Source organism: Echiichthys vipera, assembly GCF_963691815.1.
Source record: "Echiichthys vipera genome assembly, chromosome: 7".
Lineage (NCBI taxonomy): Eukaryota > Metazoa > Chordata > Actinopteri > Perciformes > Trachinidae > Echiichthys > Echiichthys vipera.
The window spans coordinates 22,353,091-22,376,780 of record NC_139832.1 but is presented as its reverse complement, the minus strand read 5'-3'; the positions used below and the strand labels follow the sequence as shown (position 1 = coordinate 22,376,780).

Sequence of the window (23,690 nt, the reverse complement as noted above, 5' to 3'; positions counted from 1 at the left end):
GAGCTGGCTGCAGCTGTCTGTCTGGCACGCGGGTCACCAGTGACAGTGCGACGCGCGCGCACGCGCACGAGCAGAGGCGGAAGGTCTCCGCGGTCTATTGAGGTCTGTCACTGAAGGAAAGTTTGAGTTTCCGTGTGTGATGTGCAGGAACTAACCTAAACCACGGTAAGACGTCATATTTACCGTGTTTTTTCTGTTACTAATACAATACTCAAATTCAAATGATGTCGAGGTTCCACTTGTTCCTCTTTATTTTGCATTAATATTTGAGTTTCAGTTTTCTGGTTGGATGGTGTTAGCTTAACGCTAATGTTCGTTTTAGCCTGTTAAATTCATGTCATGTTGATATTTAATAAAAACCTCATGAGTGTTTAACTAGAAAATGAATAGTTGCAAGGAAATTAAGCGGATGAACAAACTATTTGACAAACAATGGTCACCTTGCGCCCTCTGTTGGATAAACACTAGACATACAGGTGATACCTGAGACTGATGCCTCATGTTTTATCCATATATGGCTTGTAAAGTCTTTAATAAAGCGAGGTTTGAGGTTTTGGAGAGATGATTCTAATATTGTATCCATCATCTGTACAACTCAACAAACTGGGTGCTCATGGTGTCTGTGACGTAATTTCCAGCTGATGTATTTATTTTTTTTCTCCACATTTTTTATTGAATTTGCAGATGGTCAAAGAAGTAAAAGTGCAACAGTTGTACAGTGTGTCAATACATCCGCCTTGAAGTAAAGAAACAGGAACTAAAACAAAAACATAAATCCCAGTATTCCTCCATGTCAACCATGGTCACAGTAACCAACAAAATAACTGAACAACATATAACATAAGTAGAAACATGGGGTAAAATGAAACCAAAGAGTGAAATCCATAGCTAATGGCATAATAAATAAGGTAATTCAAGAAAAAGAGGAAAACAATTTTTAAAAAATATAGAAAAACCACTGGTGTACAGTATGTGTTAGCTACTATCCTCATACAACCTCTATAGAACAACATACCTCAGGGGGCGCTGTTTCTACCAGGACTTGTTCTGAAGCCGACTTGACTAAAAAAAAGGGGCAGGCTACAAGTCTGTGCTCCCATTCATGCAGAGTGTTTAGCAGCAGTCCCTGCCGACAGCCAGGCCGTGTCACATCCCTGTCAGAACAGAAAGCCTTGCCCTCTCTGTTGACTGTTAGAAAGGGTTGGTGAGTAATAATTCTCTTCTTTTCAGTACATGTGTCAGCGTCGTTTTGACTCTCTCTGGGTAGTTTTGGAAGTGGCGGTGCAAATATGGCTGCAGGGTTTTTGAGGAAGGAAGAAAAAAAGCCGACAAACAAAACCTCTTTAAAATCTGTTGTTATCTCTGCGCTGTTAGCCCAGGTTTCGGTTGTGGATTTATTGTATTTCCTCGTCTGCGCAGTGCCTAAAGCCTCTGCGGTGTTTACAGGGCGTAGAGTATATTTTCTTACCTTCGCATTGACATAACTGGGCGGCTGGGAGCTTCTTTGGCCTGTAGCAGTCAGAAATTAAGTCAGGGAAACATTGACTTATGGACATATATCAATAACCTCGAGCCAAACGCTTTGCTTTTCAACGACAGGTTTTGGAAAATATGAGAGGCGTCTACTGAATGTGTGCGTTTAACGTTTAAATATTTATTGAGTTTACTTTTTTTGTATTGCGATCTTATGTTGAAGGATCCAGGTATGGGGACCTGGCTAACACTGCTGTTCATAACATGAATGTAGGCAAAAGTCCAAGTAAAGGTCATCCATTGACATCTACATGGGAGCTTCAATACAGTGATATACAGTTATATTATCCAATAATAATGCAGTGTAGTATGTATGTGCCTTTGATGTTTGATAGTCGCAAAAGAGAAATTTAGACAAGGTGTGTAAATGTCACCTGCCAGTGAAGGTCAGTAAAACTCTATTTGTCAAGGTGTCCTTTTTGTCAGAGCACCATAAAAGTAGAGATAACACACTCTCTTTATTTACATGTGACTGGAAACGCTGATTATACTCAAAGATAAATAAATATAATATAGTCTACTAACTATATTAGGGGGGGGGGGGTGCACACACTGGTGACCCCATTTCTCACGGACCACGTGGGCGGGACACTTGATATAATACCAACATAAATGTACGCCGGCGGTGTTTTTCGGCAGTAAATTTGTGTGATGAGGTGTTTCTTAATGACAACCAGCAGAATGCTGTAGATGATGTGGCGTTTGTGCGCGAAGACTGGTAGGGAGTAGATGTAGTGGACATGATTCATTAACATTAGACATAGTTCTGCGTCTGCTTTCAAAATACAGAAAATAGACAAATATATAATAGACAAAACAATGATGTGTTTTCATTGTCACCACAATGGGATGTGCTTGCTGGCATCGGACGTTTTGTGCGTACTACGTTGCCAGTTGTACCCGGTATCTAAGCGGCGCAGCGCTGCGACCTTTCCCCTAGTTTCTGCAGCACAGGGTGGATCATGTGATGTTGGAAAGTAGCTGGGGGGAGGGGACTGGCTGCTCAGACACTGCTCTGTGGATGGTGCTGCTTCCGAGGACTGAAAACGCAGAAACAACGTGTCCTGCTTTCAGAGTGCGCTTGTTGAATGACGTAAAAATGGACTCCTTAAAGAAAAGAAAACACACATTGCTTTCGGGAAACGAAGAAGAGCTTTGCAGAGAGAAGTTGCTGTAGTCTTAGCGCAATGGAAAGTGAAAACCCTGGGATGCCAAACATTAAGATCTCTGTTTAAACACCAGTGTTGTCCATTTGACAATTTGAGACTTCCCCAGTGTTTTTTTTGGTAGTTACTGTATGCTCATGTGCCAATTATATTTCCTTCGGTAATTGAAGGCAACTGTTAACTGCAGATTCCTCACAATGCCACAGCCAGAGTTTCATCATTCAGGTGTTGGGCTGTCTGTAGTTCACACAAATATACTGTACTGCTAGTCTGCTATACCAGCAATGGTATGGACTTGATTAGTGCCATTTAAAAGTAGAGACATGCTTTCTGGGCCTGTCAAACCAGGGGTTAAGGCTGGTAATTGGCAGACTGCCTAATCAGTTAGGCTAATGTAAAACAAAGACCAATTCAATATTTGTATTAGAAGCTGTATTACCTGCAGTTTCAATCCCAGGTAAGATGAGCATTGACGAGACCCACTTACGAGCTTAAGACCAGACTCCCATTTGATCAAGATTCATTCCCACAGCTCTCTTGATTGATAAGATTATGTGTCAAGAAGTTTTCCACTGCCAAGGTTGTGGATGATAGCGATGCAAAGAATAGACATTGTCATCTTTGTCATATCACTCTACAGGTTTATCATATCAGATGAAAAATAATTGTAATTTAAAAAAATGCATCCTAGCATAATTAAAACATGTAATGGCACACTCAAGGTTGCAATTTTAGAAGGAGCTTCTACAGTAGCCACACCTGCTTAACCAGTTCAGAGATGGGTAACAGTGACACAACAAATTCATCCCCCAGTGCAGCTCCTGTGGTGTCAGCTTGCAGGATCCAGTTAAGTTGGTATAGTAACTAGCTACAAAAACACGCACATCAAGCTGATTTATGAAATACACCCCACAGTGTGTCCTCTAGAATTCCAACTCCAACCAATTTCAATACCCCCCATCCAAAAATAATGTTTTCCCAATCAATGGCTGTTTTATTCTGAAACCTGCAATGCCATAGAGGAATAAGGACTACTGATTTCAATGATGATGTCAATGTTTTTGGGCTACTTTCTTGAAACTCCCTCTTCACCAACTTCTTCCTGTTCTTCCCTTACCCTCAGTGACCTTATACAGTAGTAGCCACCATGGCAGAAGCTCACCAGGCGGTGGCCTTCCAGTTCACTGTCACCCCTGATGGCATCGATCTACAGCTGTGTCACGAGGCCTTACGCCAGATCTACCTCTCTGGCCTTCACTCCTGGAAGAAAAGGTTTATTCGCTTCAAGGTGAGAGTTGTTAAACGTATGGAAGATCAAACTCCAGGGGGCTTCTGTACAGTGTGTTGACACATTTTTGTTACTGTTTGTTGTCTACTATTAGTTTCCACAACAGGGTCACTCACCCTTACACAAATAATCACAGGTTTTTTACTGCCTATTTTTTGTTTACAAGCCTTTGGCCTAGTTGACTGTTTACACAGTCATACCAAATGACAAAAACCCAAACACCTGCTACCATTTTCATACATTCCTCTTTGTTTACCTTGATGAATGATATCTCACTTAGGACAGCAGGATCCAAAAAACATTGTGTTGTGAAATTGATGGTTGTATAAACAATATCCTCATAGATTCTTTGCTTACTGTGACTCTGATGATATTTGGAACGTTCCACATTGTTTCCCTTTCCACAGAATGGGGTAATGACTGGTGTGTACCCAGGCAGCCCTGGTGGGTTCATGGTAGTGGTTGTATCCTACATGTCCTACAATAAATATCAACAGCTGGATCCCTCTCTGGGGTTGATTGCCAAGCTGGGTCAACACATACCCATCAGGTAAGGCCACCGATATCATGAGGTGGTTCCCTCGCATAACATGGTGCAGAGAAGCTGAAAATCCTCCATTATTTGTCCAATATGGAACACTGTATTATGTCTAGACATAACCACCCTGCTAATTTGTAAATTCACAAAGTGGGTGAAAGGAAGCCCCTGAGGAAAATCATTAACTATGATGAAAAATCCCAAACTGTGAAAATGCCTCATCTTGACAAATGCATAACAATGGCGGTGAAATGTGTTTAACACAATGTATGCAGTTTTTCACAAGACTAACAGATTTACAGATTGTAAAATAGTTTTCATCTTCCTGATTGCTAACAATGTTGATCATGTTTAGCAATATTATGCAAACAAACAAGCGGTCTAGTAATAATCTTTTAATGTCTCCCTTATCAACAATGCTGGGGATTTTCCCTCAAGTCAAGGACATTGTTTATGACTGTGTTGGACATGCATTATCAGTCATGATTTCACATGACTTTGGACTGGGCAAAAACTGACGGCTGCTATAGTCATTTTCAACGCAATTTGATTGCTAGGCAACAGCCTTGGCCCTTCCTGTCAGCTGGTGTCATTCACATACACTGCAACAGGAAATAAACTAGGACTGTTTCGCATGTTTATGTTAACATCATTGAAAAGGTCTATATGATATTCATTGTTTAATGTGTCCATTATGTCGTTGTAATGCACACTCTTCGATAAATCAGTTGGTCAAACTTGAAAATTAAATTGCCTGTTTTATTACATTGAACACCATATCATTGCGTTTTCCTTGTTTTCCTTTATTCATAATACTAATTTACTATATCATATTAGTAAAGTAAAAAAGTTTAAAAAAAATTAAAGTTCCATTAAATGTAATTTTCCATACTTTTAACTTTACTTTACTCTTACACTGACCCCCTCCGTGGCATGCACCTGTTGTCTCCCCTTCTCTCTCTCTCCACAGTCGATACATGTCCACAGACAGCCAAAGGATAGTTGGAGGAGTTCTTGTGGGCACAGGCCTGTGGGTCACCATAATCATGATTATGAGGAATGTCCTAAAGTCCCTTTTGTCGTGGCATGGCTGGATGCATGCTCGCCATGGCTCTGTGTCCTTGTCTACTCGTCTATGGATGGTGAGACAGTGAATGTGCTCTTCTGTTCAATTCACTTTAGAGCAGATTCAGACAGGAATGTGTAGTGTGATTATTCTACACAAGAATGAAGTTTGGATTCTCATATTGAAGATACTGACACCACTTTTGAGAGCCAGACGTATGAGAGATGAGTTGTAACAAACGTAATGTATTTAACTTCTATACATGTCTGGTAAATAGAGCTTAATAATTTAATACAGTACATTATTATGCAATAATCTACTTGTTTCACTATCAGATTTTATTGAAATTAACTGAAGCCTACTATGCATTGCTCTAGGACAATTTCCTTTTGATGTAGGCCTTGAAAAACAACCAGAATATATTAAAAAGTATTTCATATTAAGGCTTAATATTATTAATCCCAAATTCAGTCAAAGTGCAAGCCATAGTACTTAAGTCCTTTTTAAGTTAACCCACTGTTAACCTATTTGCACTTTGTCTCATACCCTGAAGTTTTCCAGGTGAAACACAAAGTGTAACTTTGAATTTGCTTCTCCTCTCCCCTCACCCTTATCTGTTCTTCTTGTCTAGTTATTGGTGAAGGTGTTCTCTGGCAGGAAGCCAATGCTCTACAGTTTCCAGAACTCCCTGCCACGGCTACCTGTTCCCACTATCAAGAACACCTGCAGAAGGGTAATTCCTACATGTCATGTAATTTCCTGTCTGCACCGGGGCTTTATGCACAGTCTTTATTATTTGTAATGGTCGTATTTATTGGAGTGGAACCAACGTTTGCTTTATAAAGAAAACTAGACAAGGCTTGAATTTCAAAATTTCCTTTGAATTACCAATTGCGATTAAGCCCATTTAATACTACTGAACTGCATGTACATCCCCATCTCAGATAAACGCGATCTAGGGCCTGGTCCTTTTTACACATGGAGCACACAACAGGAGATTCTCTGTCAGATACGTTCTCACTTACTGGAAATACTCACTTTAGTTTAGACAAGGGGTGGTGTGTGGGTAGAGTGTTCAGGAGCAGGGTTTACACCAAAATGATGGAGCTGGTTCATGATCTGTTCATAGGCAACAGAGTCTCTTACTGCTCCTTGAATTTGCCTGAGGATTTCGCTGTCGGCCCTTACCGACAGAAGTTCCATAATCGTGTCGTCTCTCCAGACATTTTCATTGCCATCTTTGTGTAAATCACCCTTCTTCTTACATCCTTCTTTACTTTCGGCTTGGCGTGGGAATAATAGGAGTGTCATCAACCCCCGTCATCATCAATCCATGCTTGCTGTGAATACACTCAGACTAAGTAGTAGGGAACTAGCAGGGTAAACTCCATTCGATGCCCGGTCCAGCTGATTCAGACATTTGTGTTCTCACATACAGCCAAACCAAGTAATGTGTAGATCATTTCAGGTTTGCAGTGCATGTGTGAAAGGGACTTGAGCCTTTGCTTCAATGTTTGTGACTGTGCATTTCTCTGTGTTGAAAGTACCTTGAGTCAGTCCGCCCACTGATGGAAGATGAGCAGTATGAACGAATGGAGGGCTTGGCTAAAGACTTTGAGAAGAACCTAGGACCCAGACTGCAGTGGTACCTCAAGCTCAAATCCTGGTGGGCCTCCAACTATGTGAGTTAGAAGGAATTCCTCTCCCTTTTTTTCATCTCCTATCTTTTGTCATAGTTTTCAACACTGTCCTGGGTCTTGAACTTACTTACTTTCGGAGAAACCTTTGTCTAATAATGTCACACTCTTCTCCTGTGTCCCCTCCCTCTCTTTGTGTTGCACAGGTCAGTGACTGGTGGGAGGAGTACATTTACCTTAGAGGTCGTGGACCCATCATGGTCAACAGTAATTATTATGCCATGGTAAGACATTTGAGAGTCATTTCTGAGTACATGTCAAGAAACAATGGCTCAGCCTTTTGTTTATCTGTGAGTCACTCTGAAGCTGGGTGTTTGATAACACAAGAATTAATTACAAAAGCTTTCAATACTTTTTTAGATTTGTTTTTTTTTCAGACTATTTTGTGTAGGACCCTTTACATCTCTGTGACCTAAAGTGGAGAGTTATATACAAATGAGTAATCTGAAAATAATTTACCACTAGAGCTGCAGAGCAACATATGTCACCTCCAGGCACACCAACTGAGACTTGTTTGATGACATTGTTAGTGACATATAGAAGCATGAGCAGCTTTATGACACATGGCAGCTGTACTAAAATGAGAGTGAGTAATAATCTTTACTGAAGAATCTGAATTAGCCTTTAGAGAAGAGTATTATTATGGCGTACCACTAGTCTGATCTTGTGTAGGATAGCCTTGCACACTGTAGTTGGGCGACAAATGTTTTTCTATGTAAGGTAAGGACACACCTAAACCCATGCGTGTGTGTTTCAGGGGAACTCATTATAATTACTGTCTTACAGTCTTTGTAGCTTTTGCAGCCAAGATGCTGAAAATACCAACACCAAATTGCAATGTGGCTTTACTTTTACTTGTGGGCAGGTTAGGGAACTCAAACCCACAGCTCCCTCTGTATGTTTCTGCCTGAATGATTCAGAGACTAGACATGACTGTCACTGCAGCAGGGCAGGCATGAGTCTCTACTCATATAGACACAGGCATGCAGCAAAGAGCCATGGGTTGGGATGAACCTGGGCTGTTGCTCAGGACTATATGGGGCGCAGTTTCTCCAGGTGAGCTAGTGGGCGCCCCAACGATTTTTAGCTTCTTATTTGCTTTTTTTGATCTGCAGATATCTGTTAGAAATGAGTTGTCTGACGACTGAAACTCCATTCTCGCGTCTCAAATTGCTTATGCGACCGTAAACAATGGCCAGCATAGAGAAGAGAAAGTCTTGTCCCTGATATCTGTTATTCGAATATCTGCTGGCTTCACAGTAACCCCTGAAATATTCACCATTTCTCACAGATACTAAATTTCTATAAGCTAGATAGCCATAAGGTTCCAAGATTGTCAAATAGATATTAAATCATGGACATTACCACGCCAGCATCATTGAAATGTCTGTTTTTCAGCTTACATAAAAATGGATCTCTGTTCTTGCTTAGAAAGCCATATCACAAAAACACTGCTCTCAGAGGTGGTAGACTTGTTATGTGCAACAAAGAATCAATGGATGGATCAAAAAGTGACATTGTTTTCTGGCCCTTGTGTTTTTTAGAACAGTGTAACATGTTGGATGAAATATTAGTGATTAGAAATGTTTTACTAATAATCTTTTTTTCCCCTAGGATTTCCTGTATGTGTTCCCCACCTCCATCCAGGCTGCCAGGGCTGGTAATGCCATCCATGCTATCATGATCTACAGGAGAAAACTGGACCGAGCCCAGATCAAACCAGTGAGTGTAGAGCTCCTCTGTTTCCTTCCTGTTTCACTCCCCAATTGATTCTATTGAACTTTGGTTAATCCGAAGACCTTGTGCAAACTGTGATATAAACTACATTAGCACATGTTTGACCATAGCAATCCTGCTTAACATAAATGCTTAACTTGTAAATGTAAATGTTTAACTTTATTTATGATTTATTGATAAATAGCTGTAAGCACAGTGTGTTTGTCTTTTAAGTTTACAACGAGAGCTGCTTATCTTTCACAACCCTTGCTTGTGTACTCTTAAAGTAGTTTTATCTCATTAATGGTTATGTCGATCCTTGATGTTATCCACAGCTCACTGTGTCTAACTGACTTTGGAATGAGCCATGCACTATGCTTTTTGGTTGTGTTAATTGAATCAGAGTGAAATCACAAGCATTTTCTGAAGGCTTAGTGAAATAGGCTTGATGAATGCTGGTGATTTTACTGACACATCAGTGTCCTATTGCCCCGCTCCTCTGTCAGTCCTTTTCCTTTACACACCTGCATGATGCTTACTGTATGTGCAAATTCTATTGACATTTTCACAATCCTGACACGCGTTCTACAACATGTTGCATAAATCCACATAATCTCTCGCAAAGACTGATTGTTTAAATATATACAAACACCAATGCATGAGCTTGCTCTGTTACACACTCACATTCCGTTGTCTCTGTTTTACTGTTTTGTCCCTTCGCTGTGTTGGACGCTGCGTTAGATATACTTGCTGGCAAACAAGGTTCCTCTGTGTTCGGCTCAATGGGAGCGGATGTTTAACACCACCCGCGTCCCTGGTCTGGAGACAGGTAAGAGGAGGGCACATATCTGCCACGCCCTCTGAATCCCTACCCACGGCAAAAGCTATTGGAAACCCTGACTACTAGACTCATTCTCAACAGCACAGCCCTGAAACAGTCCTAATTATCATTGGCCTTTTGTTAGTTTTATTTTACACACCTATTTGGGAGATGTACATTTTTATATTTGTTAAATTTAAAAATGTAAGACATCTCCACTTTAGTACAAATGTCCTCAAAGCAATTTCAGTCAAAAGCAACTGGACTGGTTATGTGTCTAGGAAGACGTTTCACCTCTCATCCAAGAGGCTTCATCAGTTCATGTACGCATCTGACCAGGCTGGGACTGGACCAACTAACTGGTGTGAGATCCAGGTATTTAACCTCTCACAAGGCCGTTTCCAGAAAGAAAAGTGGCTGAGAAAGAAAACAAGTGAAACAACATAGTCATCCCGTATGTGGCTGGGGTATCAGAGAAACTCAGGAGGATCTTCAACAAACACTGCATCCCTGTGTATTTCAAACCCGGTAACACACTCAGACAGAGACTTGTACATCCCAAGGACAGAACACCACACACCCACAAAAGCTATCTGGTTTATGCTGTCCAATGCAACGAGGAATGCAAAGATCTTTACATTGGAGAAACAAAACAACCACTGCATAAACGCATGGCCCAACACAGGAGAGCTAACTCCTCAGGCCTGGACTCCGCTGTCCACTTACACCTCAAGGAGAAAGCCCACTCCTTTGATGACAACAATGTCCAAATCTTGGACAGAGAGGACAGATGGTTTGAAAGAGGAGTAAAAGAAGCCATCTATGTAAAAGTAGAAAAAACATCTCTAAACAGAGGAGGAGGTCTGAGACACCACTTATCTCCAATTTGCAATGCTGCCCTTTCATCCCTTCCCAGGAGATTCAACAATCTAACCTCAAAGAACAACTGTTCACAAATTGCCTCCTGTGACCCCAACGACTGTCGCTAAGACTCAATAGAGCACTAACGAAGTCGAAACTAACTTCCCACCAACGACTGCCACTCTAACGACGCCGTTGGCACTTGGAGCACAAAAGGTTTCAGTGACATCATCGGCCTTGTGAGAGGTTAAATACCTGGATCTCACACCAGTTAGATGGACCAGTCCCAGCCTGGTCAGATGCGTACATGAACTGATGAAGCCTCTTGGATGAGAGGTGAAACGTCTTCCTAGACAAACAACCGAGTCCAGTTGCTTTTGACTGAAATTGCTTTGAGGATAACGATGACCTGGACGAATGAGAACATTCACAGGCTTTAGTACAAATGCTACTTCAAATATCAGGGCTTTGCTGGTGGCACTGAGATGGCAGACCATTGTTTTTTTTACCCTGCTCATGTCTCTTTTCCTGGCAGCCTTCTGAGATCCCTTCTCTTCTTTAAGACTGCTTATCAAATACCTTTTCACTTCATCCATGCTCCTGTCCCTGTAGGTGTGTGTCTGCTGCCACTCTCTGGGGATTTTAGTGAATTAGTTTGTCATCTCTGTTTTTGACTCTCCCCTTTTGCTTTTCAGCTCATGCTCCTACACACTATTCCCATGTGCTCAGCCCAATACGAGCAAATGTTCAACACCAGTCGTGTCCCAGGTGTAGACACAGGTAGAGTCTTTAGCAGTGCCGCCGTGTCCTCCAGACTACTCCTACTGTACTTCTCCTTGGGACATTTGTTGTCCATTTATTTGAACCTGAAATAGTTTGACCTCCACAAATAAATAATGCATGTGTGGAGGTCTATGCACATGGTGGAAGGACTAATTTGCATGTGACAGAAGTGTAGTGTTTGGGTTTGAGAAGGCAAAACAGCGATAGTTTTAAGGTAAGACTTGGTGGCATGGCTCTATATATATATATATATATATTTATATATATATATACTTTATATATGCAGGTATATATACTTTGGATATAAATTAATGGAATTGGTTGGTAATATTCTATTAAATATGAGAACTTTAACTCTTGGGTGGTTCTCATAGTTAGTCACATTGTCTAAAATCAATAAACGACCTATGAGGGGGCAGTCATTTCATGATATATATTTTTTAATATCATGAAATGTTAACTTCAACAAGAGCTTTGTTGAAACTTGGGATTTAGAGCTGTTGTACAGTTGTAGAAGAAACTAATGTAACATACACAGCCTGTGTGGAAATAACCTCTAATGTCTGGTATAACACTCCAGAGGAGGCGACCTGTTCAGTCGGAAAGCCCGAAGCTTGAAGTGTCAGGACAAAGACCTTAGCTGTGATGAAGACTGCTTTGACTTTCTTGTTGTGCAGGAACATGTATGAGAAAATGGAAAGTGAGATTCAGTGTTGAAAAATGTGAAATGAGCTTCAAAGTAAATATAAGTGAAGTTCCCCCGTAAGGTTTTTTTATCGGTTCATAAGGAGTTTTTGGAGATGCAACGATGGGAGTTACTGACCCTGGTAATATGGAAGTTGTTTCTTTTTTAAGTAAAGTGTAGAACCTTTGTCTTAGTGTAATTTTGTAAAGCAGGTCATTTAGATTATGTCTGAATGTTAAATGTGAAAAGTAAGTAGTCTCACTGGTCAGTCAGTCCACATATGTATATTCATATTGCTGGAGGTGTAGGCCAAGTATTACCTGGATGTGAGGTGGTTGTTGTTCATGGTTTTGGTCCTAGTGTAAGTATCCCCTCCTTGTCTTGCCTGTAGCAAAGACAATGCTTGTTTGAACAACATTTACATCATCAAAACAATGTCACAACTTTGTATCAAAGAAGTTTTTGAATTTGTTTTTCCTTGTGAACACAATGCTGTTCAAACAAACAATGCCTCAGTTCATTGTATTCTAAACCACCACCAAATTACTTTCCCTTTTCATCTCACTTCCCGCACTTCCCATTTCAAGCTGCTTTAGTTTTTGAACTGGATAGTAGTCCTTCCCATCATGAAGTATCATTTTGAATTCAGTTGTGGGTTCTTTGCCCTTCAAATGAATGAAAGAAGGATGTTTACAAAAAAATAAAAGAACCAGCCCTTAAAAATATTTAGTTTTAAGAGATATCTGTAAATGTTGTGGATAACACATCATTCCACCACTGGGACCAAGATCTGGTTGCTAACACTTCTATTGTTCCCAGAAATGAAATGCTATGATATCCACACTCCATTTGAAAAGCGGCCTTCTTTTCAAGATTTTAATTACATACAATTTTAATTTAAAGTTGTACAAACACATAAATCTACTCTCCCTGTCACCATCTGTTTTTCTCTTTTTCTCTCTTCTTACCATTGGCCGCTCTCTCCCAGACATCCTCCAGCACACAAACGAGAGCAAACACATAGCTGTGTACCATAAGGGCCGTTTCTTCAAGGTATGGATGTTTTATGACGGACGGCTGCTGTTGCCACGGGAGATAGAGCAGCAGATGGAAAGAATCCTGGCCGACAAGTCTGAACCATTGCCAGGAGAGGAGAAACTAGCCGCCCTTACTGCAGGGGACAGGTGGGTGTCGATCGATAGATAGATAGATAGATAGATAGATAGATGGATAACTTTATTTATCCCTGGGGGGGATATTAGGTCATCGTAGCAGCGGTACATCAATAATATATGCAATACACAATATAAAATACAAAATATAAACTACAACAAGAGTACAGTATCGCAGATTTAAAACACTATATTACAATATACCATGTACTTATATTACAAAGCGGGCTGTAGACTGTATAAGGCCATACAATTTACACATTGTATTGTAGCACTACAGGAAGTATTATGTGTGGACAGGCAAAGAGATGTTTATTTAGTGGGGTAATGATTAGCATTCTGCAGCTGTGCAGTGTCATTATACTGAATACTTACAGTCATAGATAAAGCTTAATGGTCAGTTCTTAGAAATGAGAACTGACTATAGCCCAACAGATGCTGTCATTTTGAAACAGATTTGATCTAAAAAAAAAAACCTGCATAATATGTCCTCTTACATTCAGCTTTTGAAAATAAAGATATACCACTCTTTACAAGGATCACATAAACTTGATGCTAAATAATTGTATCTTTTGAGTGGGACATTTCAGAGTGGACAAATTATGTGATGGCAACACTGTTGCTAAATGACCTCAAATGTATCTGCATCATATCTGTAGTAGAATTTATTGTTACTTAGCTGTTACTAGGCCTGTGAATGTTCTCATTTGTCCAGGTCATTGTTATCCTCAAAGCAATTTCAATCAAAAGCAACTGGACTTGGTTATTTGTCTAGGAAGACGTTTCAACTCTCATCCAAGAGGCTTCATCAGTTCATGTACGCATCTGACCAGCCTGTGTACAGAGGTGTAGAGGATTATTTGAAGGTAGAGAGGATTGTGGTAGTGACCCCAAAAATGCTAAGCTAATTACTGTACCTCCCTCACATAAGTCACACTTTTCTGAGGAGAGCACTAATTGCCAATAGGCTTGACTCCTGCAGGGCATTGCCTGACATCTACCTGACAATATGCTGTTATTTGACATTCTGCAGGACCCCATGGGCCAAGGCTCGTGAGACCTACTTCAACCGTGGTAAGAACAAGCAATCTCTGGACACCATTGAGAAGGCAGCCTTCTTTGTAACCCTTGATGACACCGAGCAGCGCTACGATGAAAACAACCAAGTCAAGTCTCTGGACAGCTATGCCAAGTCCCTCCTCCACGGAAAGTGCTACGACAGGTGGGACATATGGATTTAATTCGTTTTGCTTTGTTTGCGGGGTAATCTTTTTTTAAATGTATATATTACAAACATATACTCAGATCACACCCAATTTTTTATCTTTATCTCAACACACCTCTATCTAGCTGCAGAAAGACATACAGTATAGACACCTGGCAAAATATTTAAAGCCACCCCTGTGGTAGTTCATGCTACAGTAGGTGTCTCTAGGACCACATTTCTCCATGATGACACACACAGACTCAATGGTGAAATCAATACCATGTCGCTGTTGCGGCTGGTTAATAAACTGACGGTGTTTTTTCTCTTTTGTCGTTCAGGTGGTTTGATAAATCCTTTAACCTGATAGTTTTCAAGAATGGCACCATGGGACTGAATGCAGAGCATTCCTGGGCAGATGCTCCAATCATTGGCCATCTGTGGGAGGTATGTCAGTATAGTTTTTGTCTAATTAATTCCAGTCTATTTTTTCATTAAACCAGCTTCTAATTATTTCACAAGGAATAAATTAAGAATCGATTACCTCAGATTATCTTTTGGCTTTATTGAAAAAATATGATTTCCTTTTTTTGTAAAGGAACAAACAAGCAATATATGAGTAACTAGCTCCACACTGAAATGGAGGGGAGTATGTCCCATTTGCATGATGGTTGTCCATCAAAGCCTCTAAGACAGAAACGTGAATCATTCAATGTCATGTCTTCCTTGACTCTATGTTGCAGCATGTTCTTTCCATGGACCCTTTTAAGTTGGGATATACTGAGGAGGGTCACTGCTGCGGAGAGCCACACCCCAACCTGCCAGGTCCTCAGAGGCTGTCCTGGGACATCCCTGCTGAGGTAAGGGTCAGACAAAAGCAACTAGTTCCTACAGCATGTTGTCCGACCGCTTGTGTTTTCAGTATTTGGCCTCACTTGAAGGTTGGGAGAAAAGCTGGCCATAATCAAGAGGATGGAACTTTATTATCGTTAAAATATGGGCATGACTGCGCACAGGTTCAGTCACTTCTGGAAGAATTTTACAGTGTTGCACTCGTTTGTACACAAAGTGACATAGAGAAGTTCAAACCCTGCTTACTTCCTCGCCTCTTTGCAGCTGGCCAAGTGGGTGTGAATGTCAAATTGTCGGTTTTGGAAGGCTGATGGATTCAGACCCCAATTCTGACAGCAGAAAGATGTGGGGTGAGGGTGTTCACAAAGCTGTTTGACCATCTGACGAGCACTTCTGATGAAGCATACTAACAGCTTAACAGCTAGAAGGTCTCATACTATGTTGGCTGATAACTGAGATTTGATATTCATAGACCTTGGCCTCCCTCTACTGGTAGATTGAGTTAATGTGCACCAGTGTTGGTATTTTATTACTTAAATTCAAAGATGTAGAGAAATAACTGTTGGGTGTCGTTTCTTTTTTAATTCAAAAAGTGACCTAAGAAGTACTAATGCCACTTTTATTAATCTGAGCTTTTATTTAACATTCATATCTAATTATATAATATCATTTTTAGATGATGCCCTTTCCATATCAGTCATTTTTCATTTCTGTTTCCAAACTAGATTATGGGGGAATAGACAAAGACGGATTTTGAGATAATCTAATAGTGTTTCACTCAAATATTTGAAGAAATGCTTACATGGGATATCATACCTGGCAACTAACTCTTCAAAAGACACAAGGTCCCATTATCTAATGCCATCAAATCCCCTGTTTTCTTTAAACCGTTTTTAGTCCGCTTCATAAAACCTGAATCTAATCTGCCTGGTGGGAAAAATGGTCTCCCCATAGTGGGCTAAATCTAGAGAGAAGGTTTCGCTGAAATATTTTCTAACCTGATACCACACCGTAAACATTTTCCTAACTATATATTTTTTTTGTATTCTTTGTGAAGATTTAACTTTTGCTGAGCATAAATACTGAGGGAGAGACAATGACAACTGAAACATTTTCAATACTCTTCCAAGAAGGAGAGGATTTATCTGAAATAAACCATCATTGTTCTCAGTCGGACTACCCAATAATTACAAACTGGGTTGGGCTACTTAAGACCTTCACTATCAATTTGAGAAATTTGAGCTTTCTCAATTGTTTTGTTTAAGTATTTTGTAAGCCATGCTGCATCGGCTCAGTCTAACATATGACTGTATCACTTCCTCTAGTGCCAGGAGGACATCCAGAGCTCTCTGACATTAGCCAGGACTCTGGCTGATGATGTGGACTCCCACATTTTCCCCTTCAATGACTTTGGCAAGGGTCTGATTAAGAAGTGCCGCACCAGTCCTGATGCCTTCATCCAGATTGCCCTACAGCTGGCCCATTACAGGGTAAGCACGACTCAATGTTGTCTCAATAACATTGTGTGACTTAACAGATAGATTGTATGTTATATATCTTGTTTTTTTAAGGGAAATGTCGGTATGTTTTTTTTACCTACACCCTATTTCCCCATTTCTGTGACAAACCTTTTTTTTAAGAAATTGGTCCAGTTTTGAGGTCAAGCACTGCATAATGGCTGCTGCGAACTGAGCTGTAATAGAATGGGGGCAATAGCGACCATCAATGTACATCCGCCAAAAGTGGTGTTTTCGCCAGTGACAAGCTCAGATTGTTATTGCAAGGGTCTGACAACATTATTGAAAGATAGAGAAGTTGCCATTATCCTGTAACTTTAGCCTAACTCTGCTGTGCCTGCAGCTCTCCACTCGTGGAACAGCATTTTTTCTTCAGGAAGGGGACTAGTGTCTGGAGCGTTAGGATCCATTTGTAGCACTAGCTACATCTTCAGCCTGTCCCTATTCAAAGCTACTGTTAGTCTATGAAAGCTGCACAAAGCATAGCTCCACGTTTTGTTTGCGAAATTTGGAAATGTGCAATCAAACACAAAAATCTTTTCGATACCAGTTCCACAGCTGCCTTTGATGAGCATGTGTGGACAAAGAAGAACTGGTCCAGAGTGCCCTTCAGTGATGAGAGTACATTCAATTTAATTGTGTCTAGTAAGAAATATTATGTTTGGCGTAGACCTGGGGAAAGACTGAACCCAAAGTGTGTGAAGAAGTCAGTTAAATTGGGAGGAGGAAGTGTCCTGGTTTGGGGGATGTTTTCTGCAGCAGGAGTTAGGCCTCTTACAACTACATGGCAGGAGTGAACGCAAATGTTTATGTGAACCTCAACATGCAACACCTCCACTCCAAATGTCTCCCAATTAGCTGCAATTTTCATGCAACACAATGTCTCCTGTCAAACTGCAAAAAAGGTTAAGATGTTCCTTGAAGCGAAGAATATTGAAACAATGAAATGTCCAGAACCAAACCCTATAGGGAATCTCTGGAAAACCCTTGGCAACAAAGTAATGTGTAAGAAACCCACTACAGTTACTGAACTGTGGAAGAGACTGAAGAAGAACGGACCAAGATCAAAGCAGAGCAGTGTGAGAAACTAGTGATGTTCTGTGGGCGCAGATGAGCTGAAGTCATTCAAAGCTGTGGCCTCTACACTTCCTTTTTTTTTTTTTTTTTTTTTAATCCTATCGCATGAAGAAAACACTGTTTACATCTTCTCTTCTGACACAATGGTGACTGTTAAATTAGAGTGAATTCTCGAATTTTGCTCACTGTCACTATCAAATTTTGACCAATAAAAAATAACAATATGTCAGAATAAATAAAGTAATACTTTGTTCTCTAATTTTGATCACCACTGTATATAGTTGGTGCGCAGCTGCCTCGTTCGATTACATTGCAGCCTGGTTCGTGGATGGCACGCTCAATACTGTTTCAGTTCCATTATTAATTTACACAGAAATACATGGGGAAATTAGGTCCAGGTTGAAAAATACCATCATCCCTTATCTTTACAATACAGTAATACAGTCCTCCTAAATTCCAGCAGAGGGCAGTGTCAACTTTGCATCCAACATTTCATTGAAGAATGTCAAACATTTTCAATGAATAATTGAATCAAAACTTTGTTCAGCTTTTAAAACATCTTCCTGTTTATTTTTTGTTTTCTTTAATGTCGATTCATTCTGTCTCTCAACAGGACAAAAGGAAGTTCTGCCTGACATACGAAGCCTCTATGACACGATTGTTCCGTGAGGGTCGAACAGAAACTGTGCGCTCCTGCACCATGGAGACTTGTGCCTTTGTTCGTGCCATGATCAGAGATGAGACAGTAAGGCTAAACAGCAGCAACACACATCACCTCTGATTACAGTGCTACTCTTAGTCACCGTTTGTTAATCCAGAATGTAGATCATGCTCTGTAATAGTTTGACTTTTATCTCCTTCCTGTCTATTTCAGAGAGAAGAGCGTCTCAATTTGCTCAAACAGGCAGCAGAGAAGCACCAAAACATGTACCGCCTGGCAATGACAGGAGAGGGCATCGATCGCCACCTTTTCTGTCTCTATGTGGTTTCCAAATACCTGGGAGAAGACTCAGCTTTCCTCAAAGAGGTACGAGGTGTTTGTTGCAAGTATTTGTGAGTTTTCCGCTCTTAAAGCTGGAACGATTGGCGCTTGTAAATTTGCTCTACCTAAGTGATATTGTCAGTGTGAATCAGACCAGGGACACATTTCTAATTGGTTTACAACAACACAAACAAAATGGTTAAAGTTTGAGAGCATCCGCTTTCTTCTTCAAACAATGATGAAAAATTGAGTGGTCAAAATGATAGTTTTCAATATTTGGGTCTCAGGCCAGGTTGAGCTAAAGGGGCCTTTTTGTCTCCAGATTCAGTTTGGATGTTGTAAATTAAGCATACTTGAATTTACTGAAGGAATATTATTAGTGTAACTGCCGACGGTTGAAATCAATCTTTCCAAACCTCCATAAGTGAGAAAATAACTAATGTAACTTTTCTAAAGAGAAAGGCACATTTTAAAACACAAATTAACTATTCTAGATTAAGCTTAATTTCTGATGGAACTGGCTCATTAAGTTTACAGACACATTTAATCATTTCAAAGTAGACTGTGCTCTGTATACTTACTACATTACACCCTACAAATACACATGTTCAGCAGCCATTTACCACAAAAAAAACACATTTGTCCTTCTTTCACTTACATGTGACATGGTATATTTAAATCCAGCTCATCACAGTCGAATAAAGAAAAAACATTCTTCTAGAATACATGTTTCTTGTGCTGAGAACACAGCGTGAGATTGCTCTGACCACTGAATTAAATGTAAGTTACCTTCATTTTTAGGTCCTGTCTGAGCCGTGGAGGCTGTCCACCAGTCAGACACCTCTGCAGCAGATTGAACTGTTTGATCTGGTCAGACACCCTGAGTATGTGTCCTCCGGAGGTGGCTTCGGCCCAGTAAGTTACACATCAGTTTTCACTGTGATTTTTAGGAAGGTTGAGCAGTCTGCTGAAGAAGCATGAAGTTTGTGTCCTTTATGGTTGAATAAATATTTCTTTCATCTTGACAATAGAATGTCTCTCCACCTGTTTTTTTATGCATGTTTGATTAGGGTCTGTATGTACATGTCAGAAATTCCCATTTTTGGGGGGGAAATATAGTTTGAAATCATTGAGACTCTTAAGATAAAACTGAAATGTATTTTTTTTTTTCCTCGTGTCCTAAAGGTGGCCAATGATGGTTATGGCGTTTCCTACATCATTGTTGGCGAGAACCTCATCAACTTCCACATCTCCAGCAAACACTCAAGCCCAGAAACTGTAAGTTCAGTGCCGTAGACAATTTACATTCTTCCATGTTCATTACTTGAATACTTGAGACTTTTTGCTTTATTTTAGGACTCCCACCGTTTTGGCGCCAACATCAGACAGGCCATGCTCGACATACTGGATCTCTTCCAGCTCGACAAGAAAACCAAGTGATTGGCCACCCCATGGGTGAAGTTACCCTATGAAATTGTTTTTTAGCAAGAAATGTATTCTTCCTGAAGCTTGTACAGAATAAAATATTGGGATTTTGGGTCATTTTAGTTAATTGATGTTACAGATGTAAGGCTGATGTTTGTCAATATGCTTGTGGGGCGTTTATGTGTACTGTATGTATAGGCAAGGTGAGATTCCGGTGTTATTGGGTACAGGTAGTGCACTGATCAAAGTTTTTATTCACACGACTGTTCGCACGGGTGCCTTAGTGACCCACTAATGTAAAAAGGGCAGAAAGGGAGGGGGTAAATTAGAGTTCTAGTCTAATACCAAGTCTGTATTACCACATCAAGACACATTTCAGCTAAAGGGTTGTTCAGTAGCATCATCCAATATTTGAATCACATTTTAAGTTGAGAGATGGGGCAATATTACTTTTTTTACTAGTTTTTGACCCAACTTTGAAAATCCTTATGATTATTTTTAATGTTTCTTCTAGTCTTTTCAATTGCAGCACCCAAGTTATGTGTCTCTGGTCAAAGCAGCGAATGTGATGTTCATGATATCAAAAAGAAATTGCATGTTACATGGCGTCCAGTAATTTTCATATTCACTTTAAATACAGAGTCTGATTTGATAGGCTGAACAGTTGTATCCCGTAATCCTTTACCCGCGGAGGCCAGAAGGAGTAAAACAGTTGATCTCTAATTAAAAGAATTAGAAATACTTGGCATTGATCTGGAAAGTGACCCTGTGTCAGTGTGATCCTGGATACCCACACAGACAGGGAGCTACTTTTAATTAATGGATCAACATGCCTTGCTTATTGAAGTGCACAGCCAGTGTGTTGCTTCTGCAATGATTTTATGGTTTAGCGATGAAAGCAATCATGCAATCAAAGCAAATCACTTTTGTGTGTTTTGTCTAGGGGTGTCACGATAAGGTTTGATTGTTTAATTTTAAGAACACGATTTGATTCAATTTTCGATTTAAAATTTTTAATTTTAGCACTGACTGCTGTGTCATTATTACACTACAGAGTCTTGATTCGTAAAGATCAACAGATCATTGGCTTAATGTCTTGAACTGTCAATTTTAAATTATCAGGCTACAAGTATGATAGCTGCCATATATACATATATATTTTTAGAATGTGACACACTAAGTGCATATGGTTTGATTTAAATAATCAAATTGAAGTGGTTGATTTTCTGATTTTAGAATTGAAATTGTGACACCCCTAGTTGTCGTTTTCATACTCAGGTTTTACTAACTTGGCCTAGTACTCCAGGGTGCTGGCTACCACATTGGACGATCAGTGCTTATGTCGCTGTGTACAACAGTGGAAGAAATTGAGATGCAGTATAATGCCATGTGACCTAGATGAGCTGGTGGGTAGTATAACATGAACTTTGCAGTGGAGTGAAGGATTGGCTGGATGGGATGTGTGTTAGGGCGTGACTGACTGACAGTGTGTGGCTGACAAACTTTTCTTCTGTTTCTTGTGGGTTAACTTTACTTTAACTCTGTTGTACACTCCATGACTGGTCCTTTAGTTCAAACTAACCAACCCTTGTGTCAGATCAAGATGAATTGTAAACCTTTATGAGCAACAAGTTGTCAGTCACAGGGATATTTCAACTGTTAATATGAGGTGTAGAATCGCTTAATAGGTTGTGATGTCTCCCTGGTACAGTAGGAAGCCATTGTTTTTCTCAGCTTAGGAAGTGCAGATATAGAGGGGCTGTAGGAATGCATTTCTGTTATGTATATGTTGTCAGTTCATCATATTATTTATTTTTTTCCATGTTTTAACCTCCTTTTATTCACAAAACAAACATGCATATTTACCAACTAGCAAATGTTGAGCACTTAGTTAAAGCTGATTTAAGAGGTGAAACAGACGAAATGCTTTTGTCTTTTTTGACATGACAGTTTTGTTATCACAGCCTTTGCCAGTATGATGTAGTTGTATGAAGTTTTCTCTCAGTAGACATAATGTTTACACTGCTGCATGGTTTTCCGAAGATGATGCTGTATATGTTTGCCTTTTAATTTAAAGATGGTGTAAAAAGACAAGCAGCTGATATACCAAAACAAGTTTTAACAATAAAGTGAATGTCAGACAGCTGTATCACCTGAGTATGTTGTCTCTTACTTACAGTCTCTCCTTTTTATCTGTTTAATAATGTCTTACCTTGAGGAAGAAATGTGAGGCATTTGGCTCCTGATGGTGTGAGAGAAAATGTTAAAGGGATAGTTATGATTTTTTGACGGTGTCTGATGTCGCCTAACCTCTGGCCAATCCGAAAACGGGCAAAGAGGTGGAGCTGAAGTAGGGCGAATAAAGCATACTGCCTCCTGTGACACCACCCTGTCACTCCTTCATTGTCGTGTCAAAGTCATTACTTTAAGCCTTGATATAATGTATGTATAATGTATGGGGATTTATTATTAGACCTGGATGGCGGACTGAAAATTGCGCCTATTCAATCCAATGAGAATCACTCGCCTGGCGCATACGCCAAAAAATCTCTGGGCTTCTGCGTTTACTTCTGTTACATGCAGCCCACTATATATGCGCAGTAGGCTTTCTCCTGATGACTCTGCCCGCAAATTTGTGCTAGGTTCATAGACCTGACATTTGGATGACATTACAGGTTTTTTAAATCCCATTTCTAGGCTCAAGGAGAGTTTTACAAATATAACATTTCTTAACAGAGATTCCTAATTGGCCTTGTTTTCCTGTCAAGGGGTGTCCTTGCAACAGTTTTACAGACATCTCTCTTACAACTGAATTGAGAATAGGTTTTTTTGTTGCAGTACTGTGAGTGTCCACTGGAAATAAATTGCCTGCAAGGCTGAGCTGCGGCGCCCTATCCAGGATAATTTAACATCCATGGGATTGACCTGTTTTTGGTGCCATCCTCAAAGAGCCTTTCGAGGAACTGCCATTTCTGTCAATAAAAGCCCTTTAAATTTTTTAACACCAGAGGTTGCCGCTTGGTTAGGAAATATCAAAACTAATGGTATGTTAAAAATATTTGCATTTTGCACAAAGTGCGTGGTGCATTTACATACAAAGTCAATGCTAAGATGCAAATTCACAGTAGGTAACGCACAGCACATTTACGTGACTGAAGTGAACACAACATAACAAACTAAAAATCTGAACTATCACTTTAAGGGACAAGGTAATTACAATTCATCCTGAGGGGGACATGAATGTGTCTACCAAAGTTCATTGCAATCCATCCTATAGTTGTGGAGTCTCGATCACCAAAGTCATTAGA

The 23,690-nt window shown here is 40.1% G+C and overlaps 1 protein-coding gene across 2 annotated transcripts; it reads left to right on the top strand.

The window, feature by feature from the left end:
• The first annotated feature begins 1,086 nt into the window (after window positions 1-1,086).
• Window positions 1,087-22,515, top strand: cpt1ab (carnitine palmitoyltransferase 1Ab (liver)). 2 transcript variants are annotated; one of them, XM_083917498.1, is made up of 19 exons: window positions 1,087-1,204; window positions 3,823-3,987; window positions 4,395-4,537; window positions 5,496-5,667; window positions 6,223-6,324; window positions 7,136-7,273; window positions 7,435-7,512; window positions 8,903-9,010; window positions 11,381-11,465; window positions 13,142-13,337; window positions 14,359-14,547; window positions 14,871-14,976; window positions 15,273-15,389; window positions 16,707-16,871; window positions 18,589-18,720; window positions 18,850-19,002; window positions 19,759-19,872; window positions 20,143-20,235; window positions 20,314-22,515. In XM_083917498.1, the coding sequence occupies exons 2-19, from the start codon at window positions 3,847-3,849 to the stop codon at window positions 20,395-20,397; spliced, it is 2,316 nt and encodes a 771-aa protein (XP_083773624.1). In that variant the 5' UTR covers window positions 1,087-1,204; window positions 3,823-3,846; the 3' UTR covers window positions 20,398-22,515. The 2 variants fall into 2 exon arrangements, with proteins under 2 accessions (XP_083773624.1, XP_083773623.1); XM_083917497.1 differs by lacking the exon at window positions 11,381-11,465 and adding an exon at window positions 9,746-9,833.
• The last annotated feature ends 1,175 nt before the right edge of the window (window positions 22,516-23,690 follow it).